This window comes from Cetorhinus maximus, chromosome 5, assembly GCF_964194155.1.
Source record: "Cetorhinus maximus chromosome 5, sCetMax3.hap1.1, whole genome shotgun sequence".
NCBI classification, from domain to species: domain Eukaryota; kingdom Metazoa; phylum Chordata; class Chondrichthyes; order Lamniformes; family Cetorhinidae; genus Cetorhinus; species Cetorhinus maximus.
The window spans coordinates 26,135,486-26,154,899 of NC_135883.1; the positions used below are offsets into that span (position 1 = coordinate 26,135,486).

Consider the following 19,414-nt stretch of genomic DNA (forward strand, 5'->3'; position numbering starts at 1 on the left):
TTGAACTGAATGGCTTGCTAGGCCATTTCAGAGGGAAGTTAAGAGGCAGTCACAATGCTATGGTATGGACTCGCATGTGGTCCAGATCAGGTAAGGATGGCATATTTCCTTCCTTTAAGGACATTAATGAGGCAAATGGGTTTTTACAGCCATCAATGATACTTGTCATGGTCACAATCACTGATGTCAGCTTTATATTCTAGATTTATTAATGGAATTTAAATTCTACCAGCTGCCATGGTGGGATTTGAATCTGTGTCCCCAAAGCATAAGCCTGGACCTCTGGCTGATTAATCCAGTGATATTATCACCATATCCCCAGGTAAATTAAGTAGTCACTTAAAGTTGTAGTTGTGTTACTGAAAAGTGCAACTTTAAACAATTCAGATTTTGCCATTAAAACCAATGTAAAAGTTCTAGTTAGGTTCTGTAGGATGTCTCTTCAGAAAAAAAACATTAAAACATTATATCCTGCAGTTTGAAATACTTTACATTGCTAAATTCCTATATTGTTGAATGAAATAATTTTTCAAATATAATAAATTTAAAAATGTAATAGAAATATGCTAACTTTCTACTTACCTCCTTGCTCACTGTTTCTCCTGCTCGCCGCTGATCTTGCTTCACGAACCTCTCACTCTCCGCACATCCCGCTCCCTGACCCTCTCTCTCACCAAGCCTCCTGCTCCCCGGCCTCTCCCGATCGCCATTTCCCTCTCCTGAGCCCTCGCTGTGATCAAGAGCTCTGGAGATGAACGGCGAGAGGCAGGAACAGCAGTTTCGGCTTTCAGGAGGTAAGCCGCAAATTAAGGGGTTGGCAGCGAGAGGGAGGGTCAGGGAGCGGTAGAGGCTGAGAACCTGAGGGTTGGCAGTAAGTGGGAGGGTTCGGGGGGGGGGGGGGGTCAGAGGCCACTCCAACTTGACGATCGGGTCACATCAGGCCTGGCGCCAAATGACTTCAAAACGAATCTTCCAGTGCTAAACACTGACCAATGTTAAAGCAGATTGACTTAAAGTGGAGCAACTTATAGTGGGGACTGTACTGTAGAGTGGTTACAGCACAGAAGGGGGGCATTCAGCCCATTAAGCCTTAGCCAGCCCCTTGCAAAAGCATCTCAGCTAGTCCCACTCCCCCACCCTTACCATATGGCCCTGCAAATTATTTCCTTTCAGTTACTTTTGATGACAACAATTGAATCTGCTTCCACCACACTTTCAGGCAATGCATTTCAGATCCCAACTACTCACTCCTCATATCGCCTTTGGTTCTTTTGGCAATCACCTTAAATCAGTCTCCTCTGGTTCTCGGTCCTTCCACCACTGGAAACAGTTTCTCTCTATCTACAACCCTCAGGGTTTTGAACACTTCTATCACATCTCCTCTCAGCCCTCTCTTCGATAAGGAAAACAACCCTAGCACCTCCAATCTATCCACATAACTGAAGTTGCTCATCCTTGGAACCATTATCATAAATCTTTTTGGCACCCTCTCAAAAGCCTTGAGATCTTTCCTAAGTGGCCAGAATTGGACACAATACTCCAGTGTTTTTATAAAGATTCTGTTCCCTAGGTACCGACTCTATCTCTCTCCTTGGTAACAGTCTGCGACTAAACCAGTGTGTTCGCAACCTTGGTGTCATATTTGACCCCAAGATGAGTTTCCAACCACATATTCACACTAAGACCGCCTATTTCTACCTCTGTAACACCACCAGACTTCTCCCCTGTCTCAGCGCATCTTCTGCCAAAACTCTCCTCCAAGCTCTAGGCTTGACTATTCGAATGCACTCCTGGCTGGTCGCTCACAATCTACCCTCTGTAAACTTCAGGTCATCCAAAACTCTGCTGCTGGTGTCTGAACTTGGACCGAGTCCTGTTCACCCATCACCCTGTGCTCCCTGACCTCTGCAGGCTCATAGTCAAGTAACGTCTTGATTTTAAAATTCTCGTTCTTGTTTTCAAATCCCTCCATGGCCTCATCCCTCCATATCTGGGTGATCTCCTCCAGCCCCAAAACCCTCGGAGATATCTGCGGTCATCTAATTCTGGTCTCGTGAATTACAGAATGGTTACAGCACAAAAGGAGGCCATTCAGCCCATCATGTCTGCATCAACTCTCCAAAGGAGCAACTCGCTTACTGTCACTCACCCGCCTTCTCCAAGTAACCCACCACATTCTCCTTTTTCAAATAACAATCCAATTCCTTCTTAAATTCCTCGACTGAACCCCCCTCTACCACACTCCCAGGCAGCGCACTCCAGATCCCAACCAATCACTGTGTGAAAAAGTTGCTCATGTCACCATTGCTTCTTTTCCCGAACATCCCTAATTTGAACTGCCCCACCATTGGTGGCCAGCCTTCACTTGCCTTGGATCTAAGCTCTGGAATTTCCTCTCTAAACCTCTCTGTCTGTCTGCCTCACTTTCCTCCTTCAAGATACTCCTTAAAACCGACCTCTATGACCAAGCTTCTGACCATCTGCTTTAATATTGCCTTCTATGGCTCGGTGTCATATAAAACAAAATAATGCTCCAGTGAAGCTTCTTGGGATGTTCCATTACACTAAAGGTGCTACTATTTAGTTACAAGTTGTTTTTCATCATAACTTCCTTGCTTTTGCATTCTATACCTCTATTTATAAAGACCAGGTTCTTATGTGTCTTTAACAGCTTTCTCAGCCTGACCTGCCACCTTCAATGATTTGAGTACATGTACTCCCAGGCTGAGAGCCACTCCCCTGCCCTTACTGCCGACCCGCTGCGCCCCGCTCCCCATAATCCAACCCTGTGAAACCCCCCCCCACATTAGCCACCTGTGGCCTATGTCACTCCAAGGTCTCCATGGCCTCCCCAGTGGCGCTGGTGAGCACGTGAGCTGCCAGCCTCTGATTGGCTGGCAACTCTCGGTAAGCGAGACCCCTGTCCCTGGGGTCTCGTTTCCAGGGGAAGGCCTGCCACTGGCTGCAGCACTGCCTGATTCACATTGAGCACAGCGTGCCATCCCAAAAAAAGAGCGTGGGTCTCTCACTGGCTCTCCAGACAGCAGGCAAAGCCCCCGATACATGAACAAGATTCTGCCCAATGTGAAAGTTGTAAGCTACTCGGTGTCACATTCACAGAATGGCACTGGTATTGACACATAAGGATGGAAGCACCATCACTACAAGGGCTGCAACTGTTCACTGAGAACACCCTCCATCTTCTCAGGACAACACAATGGACATTAAATGGGACCTTAGTAGCATCATCCACATCCCAGGAACCCATTTTAAAAATTTCTATCGTGTCACACTTGAAAAGTTCAGCCTTTCTTACACATCCCAACTAAAAACACGAATATGCAAAACACAGGTCACAGATACATCCAACTAACTCAGATGGCAAATAAGTAAAAACAGCAACTGATCAGCAACAGACAATTAAACTATGAGAAAGTATGAAGCTGGTATCAGAACCAATCAGCTTTCAGCAGTTAACAAAACAACTAGCAAGAAAACATCTAACAAGTAGAAAAACTACCAATGTCCACCACCTCACTTTGTCAGTAACCTAAAAACATGGCACAAAGAGAGAAGTGGCCGGGATTTTCTGTGCCCACCGGCCTCAGGCATGTTCGGTGGCGTGAGCAGACAATACGGCGCGATCGATTTGCAATCGTCCGCTCAGCCCGCCGATGATGGGCCGTGTTTCCCGCAATCGGATGTCGGGAGCCTCAGTGTAATACATCAGTACATAATTATTAGGCTTGCCTGCCGGAATGACCACCCCAGCCCCAACCCACTGCATCGTCCATCTACACTGGCGGGAAAGCACGCCAACGTGTTTCACAATAACACACAAAAGGCGGGCATTTGGCGGGCTGCACTTTGAGGGAAACTTGGAGGGGAGTGCACAGTAACGATATGCAGCACTCGCCAGGGTAGCCTGTTGCACTTCAAGCTTGTGGAGTGTTGGGGGTGGTGGTGGGGGAGGGTGAGGGGGGTGGAGGGGAGTGGTGCAAGGGTAGCCCTGCAGTTGAATATAGTGCACAAGCATCCGGGGTGAGGGGTAGGGTGGGCGAGGGAAGTGGCCACGCATTAGGGACACCTTAAATAACATCACCATGCCTCGATAACTGAGACAGTTCAGGCACGCCACATTGATATGATTGGAGTCAGGCTTCTAGCTTATCTGCCCCCCACCCCTCCCCTTCAAGTAACACAGAGGCATCAAAGTGCCACCAAGCGCTCCAAAGCTTTTCACCCCCCGGCACAGACTGCAAAGTCATGAGTATTTTAGTGGACTGCAGAACAGTTGGATAGCTGCACATGTTGTACAATCTCGTTACTAAAACTGGCCATGGAGCAGTCACTGCTGGAGGTGCTCACAGCCCCTTGCAATGTCAGCATCCTGGTTTGGACCAGTCTCACCCATGGTTCAAGCTAACAGTGCAGCCTCGCAGTGCGGGTTAGGAGAATGCCTGTGCCTGAGCTGAGAGCAGAGCATGCAGTCCAGTGGGCAAAGCTACCGCCAATCGGTCAGGTGGAGTGGGAAGGAGGTGGGTGGAGTTGAGGGCAGCTACACAGCGCACCAATCTCTGGCCATCCAAGTGGTGGCCAGCACTCTCCAGGAAGCATTAAACAGCCTTCACACTTAACCAGGACAGGTTCTTAGTACACCCATGCTAACCACGTGTCTCTCCCTTTCAACCTATTGGAAGAGTACATCAGGATCATGGAGCCTGGTGAGCTAGCTGTAGGCCTGATGGCCTACAGAGAGCAAAGATGATGGAGGAGAGAATGACTGGGGCTCCTGGCTAGGCAGAGGGAGGAGCAGCACCCTCAGGAGAGAGCGACTGGGGCTCCCACACACGCCACCAAAGAGCCACAGCGAGCTGTCGCTGGTCGGTGCCTAGCTAGATCCAGAGTCTATAGACACCACCTTTCATTCCTGCAGACAACCGAGAACCAGTGTTGCCGAAAACTGTGCATGTCTGGGGAACTGGTCAGTCGCATCTGCCAGCTACTGCAGGATTTGGCACCACAGGGACATGGAGGGCATCCACTGCCAATGGCCGTGAAAGTGACCGTGGTGCTCAATTTCTATGCCAGTGGCTCCTTTCAGAACTCCACAGGTGACCTCAGTGGTATATCACAAGCCTCCACCCACAAATGCATCCATGAGGTCACGGATGCCGTCTTTGCGAGGGCACACAACTTTGTGCATTTCACCCAGGACCAGGAAAGCCATGATGCAAGAGCGATTGGATTCGCCCAGATCTCAGGATTCCCATGGGTGTAGGATGCGATTGACTGCACTCACGTGGTGCTCAGATCTCCATTACAACATATGGTGAACTACATCAACCACACAAGGTTCCACTTGCTGAATGGGCAGCTGGTGTGCGACCACCAGAAATGTATCCTGCAGGTGTGCGCATGGTTTCCAGGGAATGTGCACGACTCCCACATTCTCAGTCGGTCACAGATCCCTGAAGTCTTCCAGGGTCCACAGAGACTGCAGGGATGGCTCCTTGGAGACAAGGGCTACCCGCAGAGGCCGTGGCTGATGACACCCGGGCGGTGGCCACAGACTGCAGCAGAGTGAAGGCACAACAAGGCTCATGCTGCAGATCGCAACTTTTTGGAACAGACCATCGGGATACTGAAAATGGGGTTCAGATGCCTTGACCGGTCTGGTGGAGCCCTGCAATGCAGTCCACAGAGGGTGTCACACATCGTTGTCATCTGCTGTGCTCCTTACAACCTGGCGCTGCAACGGGGAGACGAGCTGTCTGAGGAGGAGATGGCGGAACTGGAGGTCTCCTCCGATGAGGACACCGATGGGGATGAGGATGAGGTGGTCCTCGAAGGAGGCGGTGATGGGGATGAGGCCTTTGCGCTGGCCAGGTGCAGCAGGGGCGCTCAGCAGGCCCTCATAGCTGCTAGATTTGTGGAGGATGGTGACGACAACAACATGCAGTAAGGTGACCCCATAGACCCTTGCACTGCATCTATGAACGTTTGACTCCAGTCTGGCTTATGGCAGCACGATAATGTGATAATGCTCCTGTCATGGAGATGCAGTGGAGCCCCTAACAGTTGTTCGATTGCAGGAGGATGATGACAACATACATTGAGGACACTCCATAGATCTTCACCTAGCCTCTGAGAATGCCTGACTCCTCTCTGGCCAAGGGCAGCTCGCTTGCGCTCTGTGATCAGGGTCATATTATGGAGACGCAGCCATGAAAATTTAAAAGCATCTGATCCTTTGTCAGCCTTCAGTACCTGACCCCTTCAGGAGCACAGTGTCACGGGTCACAGATACTGAAGAGATGGGGGCCAGCCCCACCTTAAAGGTGCTGAGAGCACACAGAGAGAATGACGAAACCCAGTGACGCCTGCTCACGATATTCTGGCAGCAATGACGAGTACCGTCGAGGTGCAGGGATCAGTAATGTGTCCAGGGTAGTGTGAGGCTGGACCATCACTTTGGTTTGAAGGCTGCACAAAGCACAGGGACTGAGACACCTGCCTTTATCTTGTGCAGAAAAGTTTCACATCTAGGTGACACGAACACTGAGCCATAGGCAGAGAGTCATGATTGGGAGGCTATTGGCCAGAGTGAACATTATATACAAGTGATTAACACCCATGCCCAGGCTGTGCAACTACATCTTTTTAAACTTTCCTAACCTTGCTGCTACATCTTGGTGGTCCCCAGACATCCACAGTGGCAGTGGAGGCAGCCCGGTGACTGCTATGCCCTGTCTGTATTGGCCTTGCTGGGCATCCTCTGAAGGGTCGATACTTGGAGGGCCCCGGCCTGCTTTCGGGGTCCTGTTGAGTGGCAGTGGCACCTTCCTCAGCCTGTGGAGCTGGAGCTGCAATGTGTTGGCATGCCGGCGTTATCACCTCAGACTGAAGGCGGAAGGACTCCTCCATTGTGCCTCGTAACCCGAGGAGTGCAGCGGACATCCCTTCCTGATGTTCCCGAGCTTGCCTTTGCAGTAACTGTGACATGACCGAGTCCAGAGGCTCGTCATCTGACTCGGACTCAGCAAATTTCTGGCCTCCAGCAGCCCGCTGAGTTCAGAGGGCCTGGGAAGTCCCTGCCTCCGCCTGCTGTGGATCAGACAGTGCGATGTGCTCACCAGATTGTGATCCCGAGGCCACTCTAAAGCTAGGTCCCTCCGATGTGTGTCTCTCTGCACTGGTGGAGGGTGTGGGTGAGCGCTGTGATGGGACTTCAGGAAGAGTACCTTCAGATTCCTCTTCAAAGGTCTCATCGGGGCTCGACTGGAGGCCCTGGGTCATAGACCCCCTCGGCTGTTTCCCAGATGTTTCTGAGGAAGCAAAGAGAGATAATTAGTGCATGGCAGTGGCCGGTGAAACAGGGCAGATCACTCAGGGCATGGTTGTCTGATGGATGTTGCACTGCTGGATCCTCACTTGGTAGAGCACCGCCGAACTCACCATCAGCACAGGACCGGTCCCGGTTATCATTGGCCAACTGGATGGCTCTGTTTTCAAAGTCCATGAGGACTTTGATTTCAGGCATTCCTCCACCTACAAACTCTCCCTGTTGTTGTGTGCCAGCTTGTCCTGCATGAATAGAGATGGAGAAAATGTAAGTAGGACACCTACCAGGCCAGATGACAAGTATGCCTGGCCTGCGTGGGTGCTGAGTGGTCCCATGGACAGGATGAAGACAATGACAGTGAGTGTGAGAGATTGAATGGTGATGTCCCTTGAACTGGCAATGAGTGAGGGCCCTGTGGATGTGAGATGTGTTTTTGTGTGCGTGAGTTGAGAGTGATAAGAGTGACTGACCCTGGCGGAATGGAGGAGATCATTCATCCTCTTGTGGCACTGGGTGGCTGTCCTCTTTTATAGGGCATTGGCACTGACCACCGTTGCCACTGCCTCCCAAGCCTGGGCGGTCATGCCGCTGCCCATCCTGTAGACAGAGTGGGGGTGGAGAACATCCCGGCAGGACTCCACGGCATCCAAAAGGCGCTCCAGCTACATGTCGCTAAACTTGGGGGCTGCAGTCTTTTTACCTTTCACGGACACCTTCCCTGCAGGAATTGTGGTCTAGAAGCACCGAGATGTGCGTGTGCATCTCGACTTTAAATATGGCACCCGGCGTGATGGAATGGCGAGGTGATGGCGGGTGGGCAAATGAGAGCCTGCCCGCCGTGAAAACGGCAAGTTTCCCAGGAATGAATAAATAACGTGGCGGGTTTGAGGCAATATGGCGCAAAAATCCACCATCACGGCCGATGGGTAAAACATCGTTTTACCCGCCCACTACCGCACTTTATGCATCTCTGGGACAATCCCACCCAGTGGCTTTATGCGTTTGGAAATCTCTCCAAACCCTGTGGAGGACTGTCCCTTTTGCCACAACTATGTCAGCTACCTTGAGCGAAATGTATGAAAAGATACCAGACTGCAACTCCATAAATGCACCATTGTCGCCATGTGCCAGTACTCTATACATAAGAATTGCCAAAATGTAACTTAACTCAAAAGCATTTTGAAGCTTGTGTCCTGAACTCCTTGAGGGCAACACTATAGAATTGCACTTGCATGGTTAACACTTATTGATCAATTATTTTGCTTCTTTGCACTGCAGTGTATTGCTTGATTTTTCTTTGAGCTACAAACAAGCAAAAGATAACTTTGCTTAATTAAAGCTCATGAATAATGTAGAGAGAATGAAATGCTTTTTGCATGTTTCTTGCATTCCTTGCATATTCAGTTTGTTGCAAGGATTTGAAATGGTCACAAATTCAAACTCAGTCACAAGCTAACAAAATAATATATACAACAGAGAAATTGTAAATTCAATTGTTTATATTGCAAACTATTTCCAAAGGTAATTACCATATATTTCCAAAAACTGAAAAATGTATAATCTAGAGTTTTTCAAGATTTGTTTATTTCAAGAACAAGAGCCTCCAAGTTTGCCTGTTTAAAAGGCAATTCATAGTAATGAGGGATGCTCCTGGGGGCTACAAAGCCACTACTGCTCTCTGCCATTCGGTATATCTGGTGTGTATAATCTGTGCAACAGTAAATCCAGCAAAAATAAATTAGGTCAAACACTTTAAATAATGGAAAACAGATTTTTTGAAAGTAATGGTGGAATTTTTTTTTATTCATTCATGGGATGTGAGCTTTGCTGGCTGGGCCAGCATTTATTGCCCATCCCTAGTTGTCATTGGGAATGTGGTGGTGAACTGCCTTCTTGAACCGCTGCAGTCCATTTGGTGTAGGTACACCCACAGTGCTGTTAGGGACGAAGTTCCAGGATTTTGACCCAGCAACAGCAAAGGAATGGCAATATAATCCCAAGTCAGGATGACTTAGAGGGGAAATTCATGGTGGTAGCGTTCCCATCTATTTGTTGCTTGTCCTTCTAGATGGTAGTGACCATGGCTTTGGAAGGTGCTGCCGAAGGAGCCTTTGTGAATCTGTGCAGTGCTTCTTGTAGATGGTACACACTGCTGCTACTGTGCGTTGGTGGTGGAAGGAGTGAATGTTTGTTTTTGAGTGTGGTGCCAATCAAGAGGACTGCTTTGTCCTGGGTGGCGTCAAGCTTCTTGAGTGTTGTGACAGCTGCACTCATCCAGACAAGTGGGAATATTCCATCACACTCCTGACTTGTGCCATGTAGATGCTGGATAGACTTTGGGGAGTCAGGAGGTGAGTTACTTGTTACAGGACTCTTAGCCTATGACCTGCTCTTGCAGCCACAGTATTGATATGACTAGTCCTGTTCAGTTTGTCGTCAATGGTAGCCCCCAGGATGTTGATAGTGGGGCATTCAGTGATGGTAATGCCATTGAACATCAAGGGGTGATGGTCAGGTTCTCTCTTGTTGGAGAAGGTCATTGCCTGACACTTGTGTGGCATGAATGCTACTTGCCACTTGTCAGTCCAAGCCTGGATATTGCCCAGGTCTTGCTGCATTTGGACATGGACTGCTTCAGTATCTGAGGAGTCGCGAATGGTGCTGAACATTATGCAATCATCAGCGACATCCCCACTTCTGACCTAATGATGGAAGGAAGGTCATTGATAAAGCAGCTGAAGATGGTTGGGCCGAGCACACTACCCTGAGGAACTCCTGCAGTGATATTGTGGACCTGAGATGACTGACCTCCAACAATCACAACCATCTTCCTTTGTGCTAGTATGACTCCAGCCAGTGGAGAGTTTTCACCCCGATTCCCATTGACTCATTTTGCTAGGGCTCTTTGATGCCACACTCGGTCAAATGAGGCCTTGATGTCACGGACAGTCACTCTCACTTCATCTTGGGAGTTCAACTCTTTTGTCCATGTTTGAACCAGGGCTGTAATGAGGTCAGGAGCTGAGTGGCCCTGGCGGAACCTAAACTGGGCATCAGTGAGCAGGTTATTGCTAAGCAAGTGCCACTTGATAGCACTGTTAACAACCCCTTCCATTACTTAACTGATGATCGAGAGTAGACTGATGGGGTGGTAATTGGCCAGGTTGGATTTGTCCTGCTTTTGTGTACAGGACATACCTGGGCAATTTTCCACATAACCGGGTAGATGCTTGTGTTGTAGCTGTACTGGAACAACTTGGCTAGGGGCACAGCAAGTTCTGGAGCACAAGTCTTCAGTACTATTGCCGGAATATTGTCAGGGCCCATAGTCTTTGAACTATCCAGTGCCTTCAACCTTTTCTTGATATCACATGGAGTGAATTGAATTGGCTGAAGACTGGCATCTGTGATGCTGGAGATTTCCGGAGGAGGCCAAGATGGATCATCCACTCGGCACTTCTGGCTGAAGATTGTTGCAAATGCTTCAGCCTTATCTTTTGCACTGATGTGCTGGGCTCCTCTGTCATTGAGGATGGGAATATTTGTGGAGCCTCCTCCTCCACTGAGTTGTTTAATTGTCCACCAGCATTCATGGCTGGATGAGGCAGGACTGCAGGGCTTAGCTCTGATCCATTGATTGTGGGATCGCTTAGCTCTGACTATCATTTGCTGCTTATGCCGTTTGGCAACCAAGTAGTCCCGTGTTGTAACTTCACCAGGTTGACACCTAATTTTTAGGTACGCCTTGTGCTGCTCCTGGCATGCCCTCCTACACTCTTCATTGAACCAGGGTTGATCCCCTGGCTTGATGGTAATGGTAGAGTGGGGAATATGCCAGACCATGAGGTTATAGATTGTGTTCATGTACAATTCTGCTGCTGCTGATGGCCCACAGCGCCTCATGGATGCCCAGTCTTGAATTGCTAGTTCTGTTCAAAATCTTTCCCATTTAGCATGGTGATAGTGCCACACAACACGATGGAGGGTATCCTCAATGTGAAGGTGTAACTTTGTCTCCACAATGACTGTGCGGTGGTCACCCCTACCAATACTGTCATGGACAGATGCATCTGCGGCAAGCAGGTTGGTGAGGATGAGGTCAAGTATGTTTTTCCCTCTTGTTGGTTCCCTCACCACCTGCCACAGACCCAGTCTAGCAGCTATGTCCTTTACAACTCAGCCACCTTGGTCAGCAGTGGTGCTGCTGACCCACTCTTAGTGATGGACATTGAAGTCCCCCATCCAGAGTACATTCTGCACCCTTGCCACCCTCAGTGCTTCCTCCAAGGTGATGTTCAACATGGAGGAGCACTGATTCATCAGCTGAGGGAGGGTCGTGTGTGGTAACCAGCAGGAGGTTTCCTTCCCCATGTTTGACCTGATGCCATGAGACTTCATGGGGCCCTGAGTTGAAATTGAGGACTCCCAGTGCAACACCCTCCCGACTGTATATGACTGTGCTGCCACCTCTGCTGGGTCTGTCCTGCCGGTGGAACAGGACATACCCAGGGATGGTGATGGTGGAGCCTGGGACTTGATCTGTAAAATATGATTCCGTGAGAATGACTATGTCAGGCTGTTACTTGACTATTCTGTGAGACAAGCTCTCCCAATTTTGGCACTAGCCTCCAGACGTTAGTAAGGAGGACTTGGCAGGGTTGACAGGGCTGAGTTTGCCATTGTTGTTTCTGGTGCCGAGGTCGATCCTGAGCGCTGAGTCTGGTTTCATTCCTTTTCATTCTCACTGATGACATAAAACTATTATACGGTGTTTTTTCCCTCCATCTTAGTTGAAGTTTATTTTATCATTGGTCTCAAGACTTAAAAATGACACACTAATCATGTCCTTCGTGGGACAGGGCTATCATGTTTGAGCCGTTGATCATTTATATACAATAAATGGAAACGCTTAAAAACCCATCACGGATGCCTAAAATTTTAGTCCAACAGTGTAATACACAATGAGAAATTTTGCTGCAAGTACATTTGAACAGATTATGAAATTAGCCAACTTAATAAGTGATACAATTATACGCACAACCATTTGTAAAGAGTGAGGATGGAAAGACCAGTGCCAATTTTGCATTTGGAGAAGGAGGGTGTGAAACATAATCCACACCAAAGATTGGAACACACAGCCCAAACACTCAATTTCCACCCCAAACCCTACCCTGTGAACCCGAATACCTCACCAGAATAAGAATACTCAATTAGATACAGTAAATCCTCACTTAATGTTGGTAGTTGTGTTCCTGAAAAATGCAACCTTAAGTGAAACAACTCTAGGTGAATCAGATTTTCCCATTAAAATACAGGCTAGATTTCCCCCTCCTTCTGAACCCTTTGAATTGAAGTCAAAGCTGCTCCTCCTACCTCTCGCTGCTCACTCACAGCAAGGCGTTGAGGAGGGGGATGTGGCCAGTGGGAGAGAGTCGGGGTGTGGAAGGATATGCAAGTGGGTCAAGGAGCAGCAGAGGCTACAAGCCTGGAGGGTGAACAGCGTGAGGGTTGGCTAGGGAGTGAGAGGGGCTGCAAACCCAGAGGGTTGACAGTGAGACGAAGGGTTAGGGAGTGGCCAAAATGGATCTGATCGGGTTACATGGCCCTACGTCAGACCAACATGAAAAACTTTAAGACAAAACTTGCGACGGTAAATCAGAGCATAGACCCCATTAAATGACCGATGTTAAAGTGAAACAACTTAAAACAGGGCAATGTAAAATGGAGACTTAATGCACCTTTAAACTTTTAAAAAGGTTGTAAATAAATTTCATGTGTACCAGATAGCCGTACAATAAATAAATTAATAGTCAACGGTGTAGGAAAAAGAACTGGAAATAAGAAAAACAGAAACTGGATAGTGAGAATGTTAGTGAGACATCTTACCAGTTTTGCTTCCTGAATTTTGAGCCAGTGGGTTGCTCTGAATAGAGGCCGTTTCTGTTGCTGATGATGCATCTGGTGACCAACCCCTGTGCCGTTTCTTTGGAGGACCTGAATTAGCTAAGTTGCCTGTTCAAGAGCACAAAAGGTATCAGTAATTATGATAATTGCATGCACATACAACGTCTAGAATTTTATGCTTGCATATCTTTAAAGTTGTTACCAACAATCAAAATGAGTACCTTTTCAAATTAAAACCAGTTAGTTTTAAGCATGAACTTGGATTTGTTCCACTGTGCACTGAATTTTATTGCAAGGCTTTGAAATGGGCACAAATACAGGAATTCTGCTTAACTCAGAACAGGAATAAGCCATTCAGTCTATCGAGCCAGTTCTGCCATTTAACTAGCTCATGGCTAATCAGTACCTTAATTTCATTTAGCTGCTGTTGATCCATCTCCCTTGATACCCTTCCCTAACAAAAATCTATCAATCTCAGTATTCAAATTTTCAATTGACCTAGCATCTACAACCTTTTGGGGGAAATGAATTCCAGACTGCTACTAGCTTGTGTGAGAGAGAAAATACTTCCTGATTTCACTCCTAACTGGCCTAGGTCCAGTTTTATGATTGTGCCTTATCACAAACAACTGGGTAGACTTTCCAGAGTAGTAGTCATCTAGCAAGGACAATGCTCACCAGTTTCTACCAGTGTGATCTCCCATGATCTTTCTTAATTCACTACTCAGTGATCTCCCCACAAATATTGGGAGTGGTGCAGGGACCCCACCAAAGAACAAGGGCATGGAGGCAGGGCGAGGGGATTACACACACCACCAGTCCTTGAGGAACACTGGAAAAAGCAGATGCAGGCCGTTCAAGATCTTAAAAAGGTAAAGTTCGCATTTGGCGGCGAAAAGTTGTTAGCTTTGAACAAGGTTGTATATTCCAGTGTAGGTTCAAACTTTCCACAGTGACTGGCAAAATAAGTGTGAGGTGAGAAAGCAGAGTTTATGGGTAGAATTTTCCCCCCATTGGGGGAGGTGGTGTGCGGGGGCAGGGGCGAGCCCGATCGGCGCCCCCGTTCGGGTCCTCGCTGCCATTTTACGTAGGTGGGCCAATTAAGGCCTGCCCAGCATGACGTGCATCTGGAAGCGCTGTGTGGGAGGTGGGGAGTTCCCTGAGTCGGGAATGCGTTCTTTCGCGCATGCGCGCTAATGAGTGCAGAAATCTCCCTAAGGCACAGAGGTGCCTCAGGGAGATTGGTTTTAAGTTTTAACAGTTCAATAAAGTGTTGAAAAAAATTTTATGACACGTCCCCTCGTGTGAAACGGTCACATGAGCTGGGACATGTGCATTAATTTCAATAAAAAGTTTTGAGAAAATTTAAAATCATTCATGAAACCTCATCCCGCCCGTGGATGAGGTTCCATGAGAAACGCCAAGGCCGCCTGGGCTCTTCGCCTGCCCGCCTAACCTAACTGAGAATCTAAGTGACGCGCGGTGATGTCGGGGCGCACGCCTGACATCACCCCGCGTCATTTTATGCCTCGGGGAGCAGGCCCCACCCCCACTCGCCAAGCTGAAGATTCTCCCCTATGGTTTACTGAACCAAAGATATGCCTGCCAATGGTGGAGTGAAGGAGAGGCGATGCACAACAAGCCAGAATCAGAGGAACAAAAAGTTTGTTGTGGCTGTAGCACTGGAAGACTTTACATAGAAAGTAAGGACTGTGACCATAAAGGGTTTCAAACAAAGTATGAGTATTCTAATAAAAGCAAAATACTGTGGATGCTGGAAATCTGAAACAAAAACAGAAAATGCTGAAAAAACTCAGCAGCTCTGGCAGCATATGTGAAGAGAGAAACAGAGTTAACGTTTCGAGTCCAATATGACTCTTCTTCGGACAGAGTATTTTAAGTTTCAGCTGACGAGAGATTAGGAATCAATATAGATCAGATGGCATGGGATAAGAATTGCACAATCGAAACGTGGATGAGCTGACATTTACAGAAAATGGACAATTGTTGGCTAGTCAGCAGAGCATTAGAATAATTGAGTCATCAGGTGACAAAGGCATGGAGAGCATTTCAGCAACTGGGTGGAGATGGGCGTTGTCAGTGTGTGTGTGGATTCCTACAGTCCTGTTATCGGGCTGGGTTCCTTGAAATGCAGAACATCACTGCTTGGAGCAACCCCAATGTCAGCCGATTTGACAATTTATACTGATGGCAGCCATGAAGAAATTTGTCTTTCAGACCATCCTGCTTCTTGGTTGGAATGATAATTGTGGCTGTTGACAGTGGAAATGGGCAGGATGTGGAAGATTGCAAAAGATATTTTCTACTAGTGCTGATAATATAGGAACCCTCTACAATATCTAGCTGTTCACTTTTATCTGTTCAGTCACTTTGCCAAATGCCATTTACTTATCCACAATTTATTAAAAAGCTAGAATTGTTTCTGTTGATCAGGGTTTCAGGTTTGTAAGACAGCGGTTCAACACAGCACCCTTATGTCAAGGTTTATTGCAATAAAAGTGAACTTGCACCTTAATCATAATGTCAATGAAAAAGAGAATGCACGATAGCCCTATTTCCCACTTGGAAAATTTGACAAATATGGTCAAACATTCTATACATGTAGGGCTGGAAATGGAGATGGGCAGGTGCTTAAAATTGGCACTGGCCAATGTGCCGCTTTCCCATCGCCATTCCCAGCACCAGACTGGGGAGGGGTCAGTCCCGAGAATCCACCTGATCCACTAATGAGGCTGTTAAAGAGTTCATTGCAAGCGCATTGAGATTTTGGTGAGGGTGGACAGGTTGCACACTAGGTCAAGGGCAAACCAGGGGCATGGAGGTGACAACACAGCAGGAAGCCAGTCATGGTCACCCCAGGGAATCAGTTGGGCACATAAAAGGAAGAATGGCGCAGAGGGGACCTCAACCATTGGCACTATGAAGGTGGATGTGTTTTAAAATATTTTTGGGAATATGGTGGTACGCTGCAAAGAAGGCTGAGAGTGTTTGTGTGCGCATGTATGTGTTTGTAATTAAACTGGAGAAAGATTAGTGAAGGCAGCTTGTCTGTGGGAGCAAAGAGATGAAAGGGGAAGTTGCTAAATGCGTGCATTTGTAATGAGAGGCTATGGTGCAGTTGAATGTACAGGTAAATAGGCTGGGTTTGAAATTTGCATTATAAGATAAGTAGGAACTTGACTTTTCAGCTGTTAAGTTTCAAAAGAAGTTTAGAAGTGACAAGGGACTTTTACAATTTACAAAGATTTAATATGTAAACCAGCAAAGGTTATTAAATTTAATTTTACCCGAAAGTGGAGGCAATGAGTTGACATGAAAGATTTTTATATTTTGGAAAGATTGAGCTCAACGAGGTGCTTAGAACAATGGAGTCTAAGATCAAAAGGGAAAAGGATAATTAAGGAAAGATGTTTAATTGGGTTGTTGTTGGCAGTGTGGGGGAGATTACCTGGGACCAGCGCTGTGCTGAGAAAAGTTGTGAATTTGAAGCAGCCATCCAGTTTTAAGTGAGAAAAGTCTTTGTTTTCAGAAAGCAGTCTGTTTCCAAATCTTTCTTCCTGGGATTTGCACAGCAGAGTGGAAGAGAGTGAGAAGTCATGTAGTATACTTTTATTAAAGTAGCAACAGTTTTGTCTTGGGTAATATTGATGGATTTTATGGTTAAAAATCTAGAAGAGAGCTATTGCCAAGTAGTTTAATTGTGTGTTTTGACCAAGTGGGTTTTTTGGGATTGTTTTGTAAGACTGTTTTATCCATGTAACTTTAATCTTGTGTGCTTAAGTTTTTGTTTCTTCTTGTTTATAAATATTTTAATTTTAAAATCCTAAAAAAGAGTTACTGGAGTTCTATGCTTTTGGGATTAGTAGTTTTCTCCTCATTTTCAAGATACAAAGAAAAAAGTTATGATCAGTAAGATAAGTGTCCTTCTGGGATTTGGCTTGCTCAGTGAATAACATTGGCTGCAGGCGTAACAGGCACACAGGTACCATTGGATATGCGCAGATTGCAGGATGGGCATTAACTGCATGCTCAGATGGTGAGGGAGTCGTCAGCCTCCTGGCATTTCCGGAGCATATAATAGGAGGAGGCAAGGCTTCCAGGCACAACTGGGTGGCTGCCTGAGCACAAGGAAGGCAACAGCTGGCAATGGCAATGTGACTCTCAGATTTAGGGTCCAGTGACGATGGGGAACAACATCCTTCACAGGAAAATAACAACCCTAAGAATGAGGAGGGCAGAGGAGAGGGGCAAGGGGCAGGAAGGTCACAGAGGCTATACCCTCATCGCTGGCTGTACCACTGAAGATGGAGTTACCTGGACATATCTGAGACCCAGTCCCAGAGTATGGGGCCGATCACTTAGGAATGAGGTGAGTAATTTCTACACTCAAAGAGCTGTGAATCTTTGGAATTTCCTACCCCAGCGGATTGTGGATTATTAATATATTTGTGGCTGGGATAGACAGATTTTTGATCTCTCAGTGAATCAAGGGGTACAGGAGGCGGTGGGAAAGTGGATTTGAGGCAGAAGATTAGCCATAATCATACTGAATGACAGAGTAGGCTCAAGGGATTGTATGGCCTACACCTGCTCCTATTTCTTATGTTTTTATAGGCCAGGAAGCAGAAATCAGTTTAGTATTGATGAGGTCAGTTTAAATTTCTATGTTTCCAAATGAATAACAATTGAAAGTCAAAAGGCATTTTCAAATACCATGACAATGAGGTAAGCAAAGAAAGATACAACCTACTGCTGTCACTAACACATAAAGGAATGTATGCAGCAAAATTTACAACTGCATTCTGGAGTCATTAAGTCAGTGAGAATGAATCTATTATCCAAAATGAGCTGTGAATACTGATTGACATTACAACAGAAAGAAAAAATAGAAGAACTTTCATTTGTACAGCACCATCCTGACCTCAGATGCAAAAAATGCTTTACGGCCAATTAAGTCTTTTTGAAGTATCATTACTATTGAATTTGTTAGGAAATAGAGATAGTTTAAGTAAATTATATGTGTATTTGGGTGTGTTAGGAATAAGTTATATCTTTAAGTTTAATTTATATTTTTTTCTATTTGTGGGTTAAAAGGTGAAACCTGGGATCTAGTTTAATTTGAGTGTAGACAGCAGATCTAAGGCTCTATTTGTATACCTGCATTTCTAATGAGTTTTACAACTCTAAGAGAAGTTAAAGCAAACACGAGTAGAAAAAACTGTGGTGTTGCCTAGCAACAAGGGTCCAGAGGAAGAGACACACACACAAAAAAAAACAGCAGTTTGAGTTCAGTTGGAAGAAGGTGCCAGAACAGGCAGGACATGAAAAGGTGCAGATAGCAAGTCCCAAGCTAAAGAAGAAAGGTCCCTAGGCCAAGAAATGAGACAGAAACAGGGAAAAGTCCCAAGAAGACCTTTGAATCAAAGGAAGGACAGGAACCTGGAAAAGGTCCTGTTAAACGAAGTTAAGAGTAGGTAGCAGAGGAAGGCTTCAAGCTTAAAGAAAAAAGCTGCAGGAAGCAGACTTAAATCAAAAATGGCTTGAGAGAAGTCAAAATGTCCAAAGAGATATCTGAAGGTCTGTAACTCTTTACTATGGGCATGTGAAGCAGTGGTGTACTGTTGGTATGGCTGAGTAAGAGAGAGAGTGCATGGAAGGAAGCTTGAATGTATGTGGTGACCCAGGGGAGTGGAACATCGGAAGGATAGTTTAAAACCCTGGAGATGGACCCTTCCAGAAGGCGTCTGAGAGTAAGTGTCTGTCTGGGGGAAGATTCCAAAGCAAGTTCTTGGAGAGTGGGGATTGGAAACCCTCGTGTGAAAGACGGAGTTCAGTGAGACTGGTTGGTTCACTGTGTGACAAGCCTCTGCAGGGAGCTGATGAGAGGTTCATAGTATCTGTTTGGAGTGGCATCAATCACTTTGTTTCAGTGCGTGGTGTGCCTGACCACAGGTCGCCAAATGGTTTACGTGGACTATGTACTTATTGTGAACATTGGAGTGTAAGATAGTTTTTGTAACTTGTGTTATCCTTACAAATCTGTATATATCTGTAAAGCTATAGTTGTGGGTGAAGGAGTATTGTAAAATAGTTCATCTTTTCTTGTTAAATAAGTGTTTTATTCTTTTGTTAAAAGTTCATTAG

At 46.5% G+C, this 19,414-nt stretch overlaps 1 protein-coding gene across 1 annotated transcript in view; it reads right to left on the minus strand.

Annotated features, from left to right (window-relative positions):
- The window catches only part of greb1 (growth regulating estrogen receptor binding 1), a 351,042-nt gene that overhangs the window by 125,953 nt on the left and 205,675 nt on the right, over positions 1 to 19,414 (minus strand). Inside the window, exon 9 of the mRNA XM_078541600.1 lies at positions 13,232 to 13,357. Coding sequence (XP_078397726.1) covers positions 13,232 to 13,357 — 126 coding nt within the window. The remainder of the gene's footprint in view (positions 1 to 13,231; positions 13,358 to 19,414) is intronic.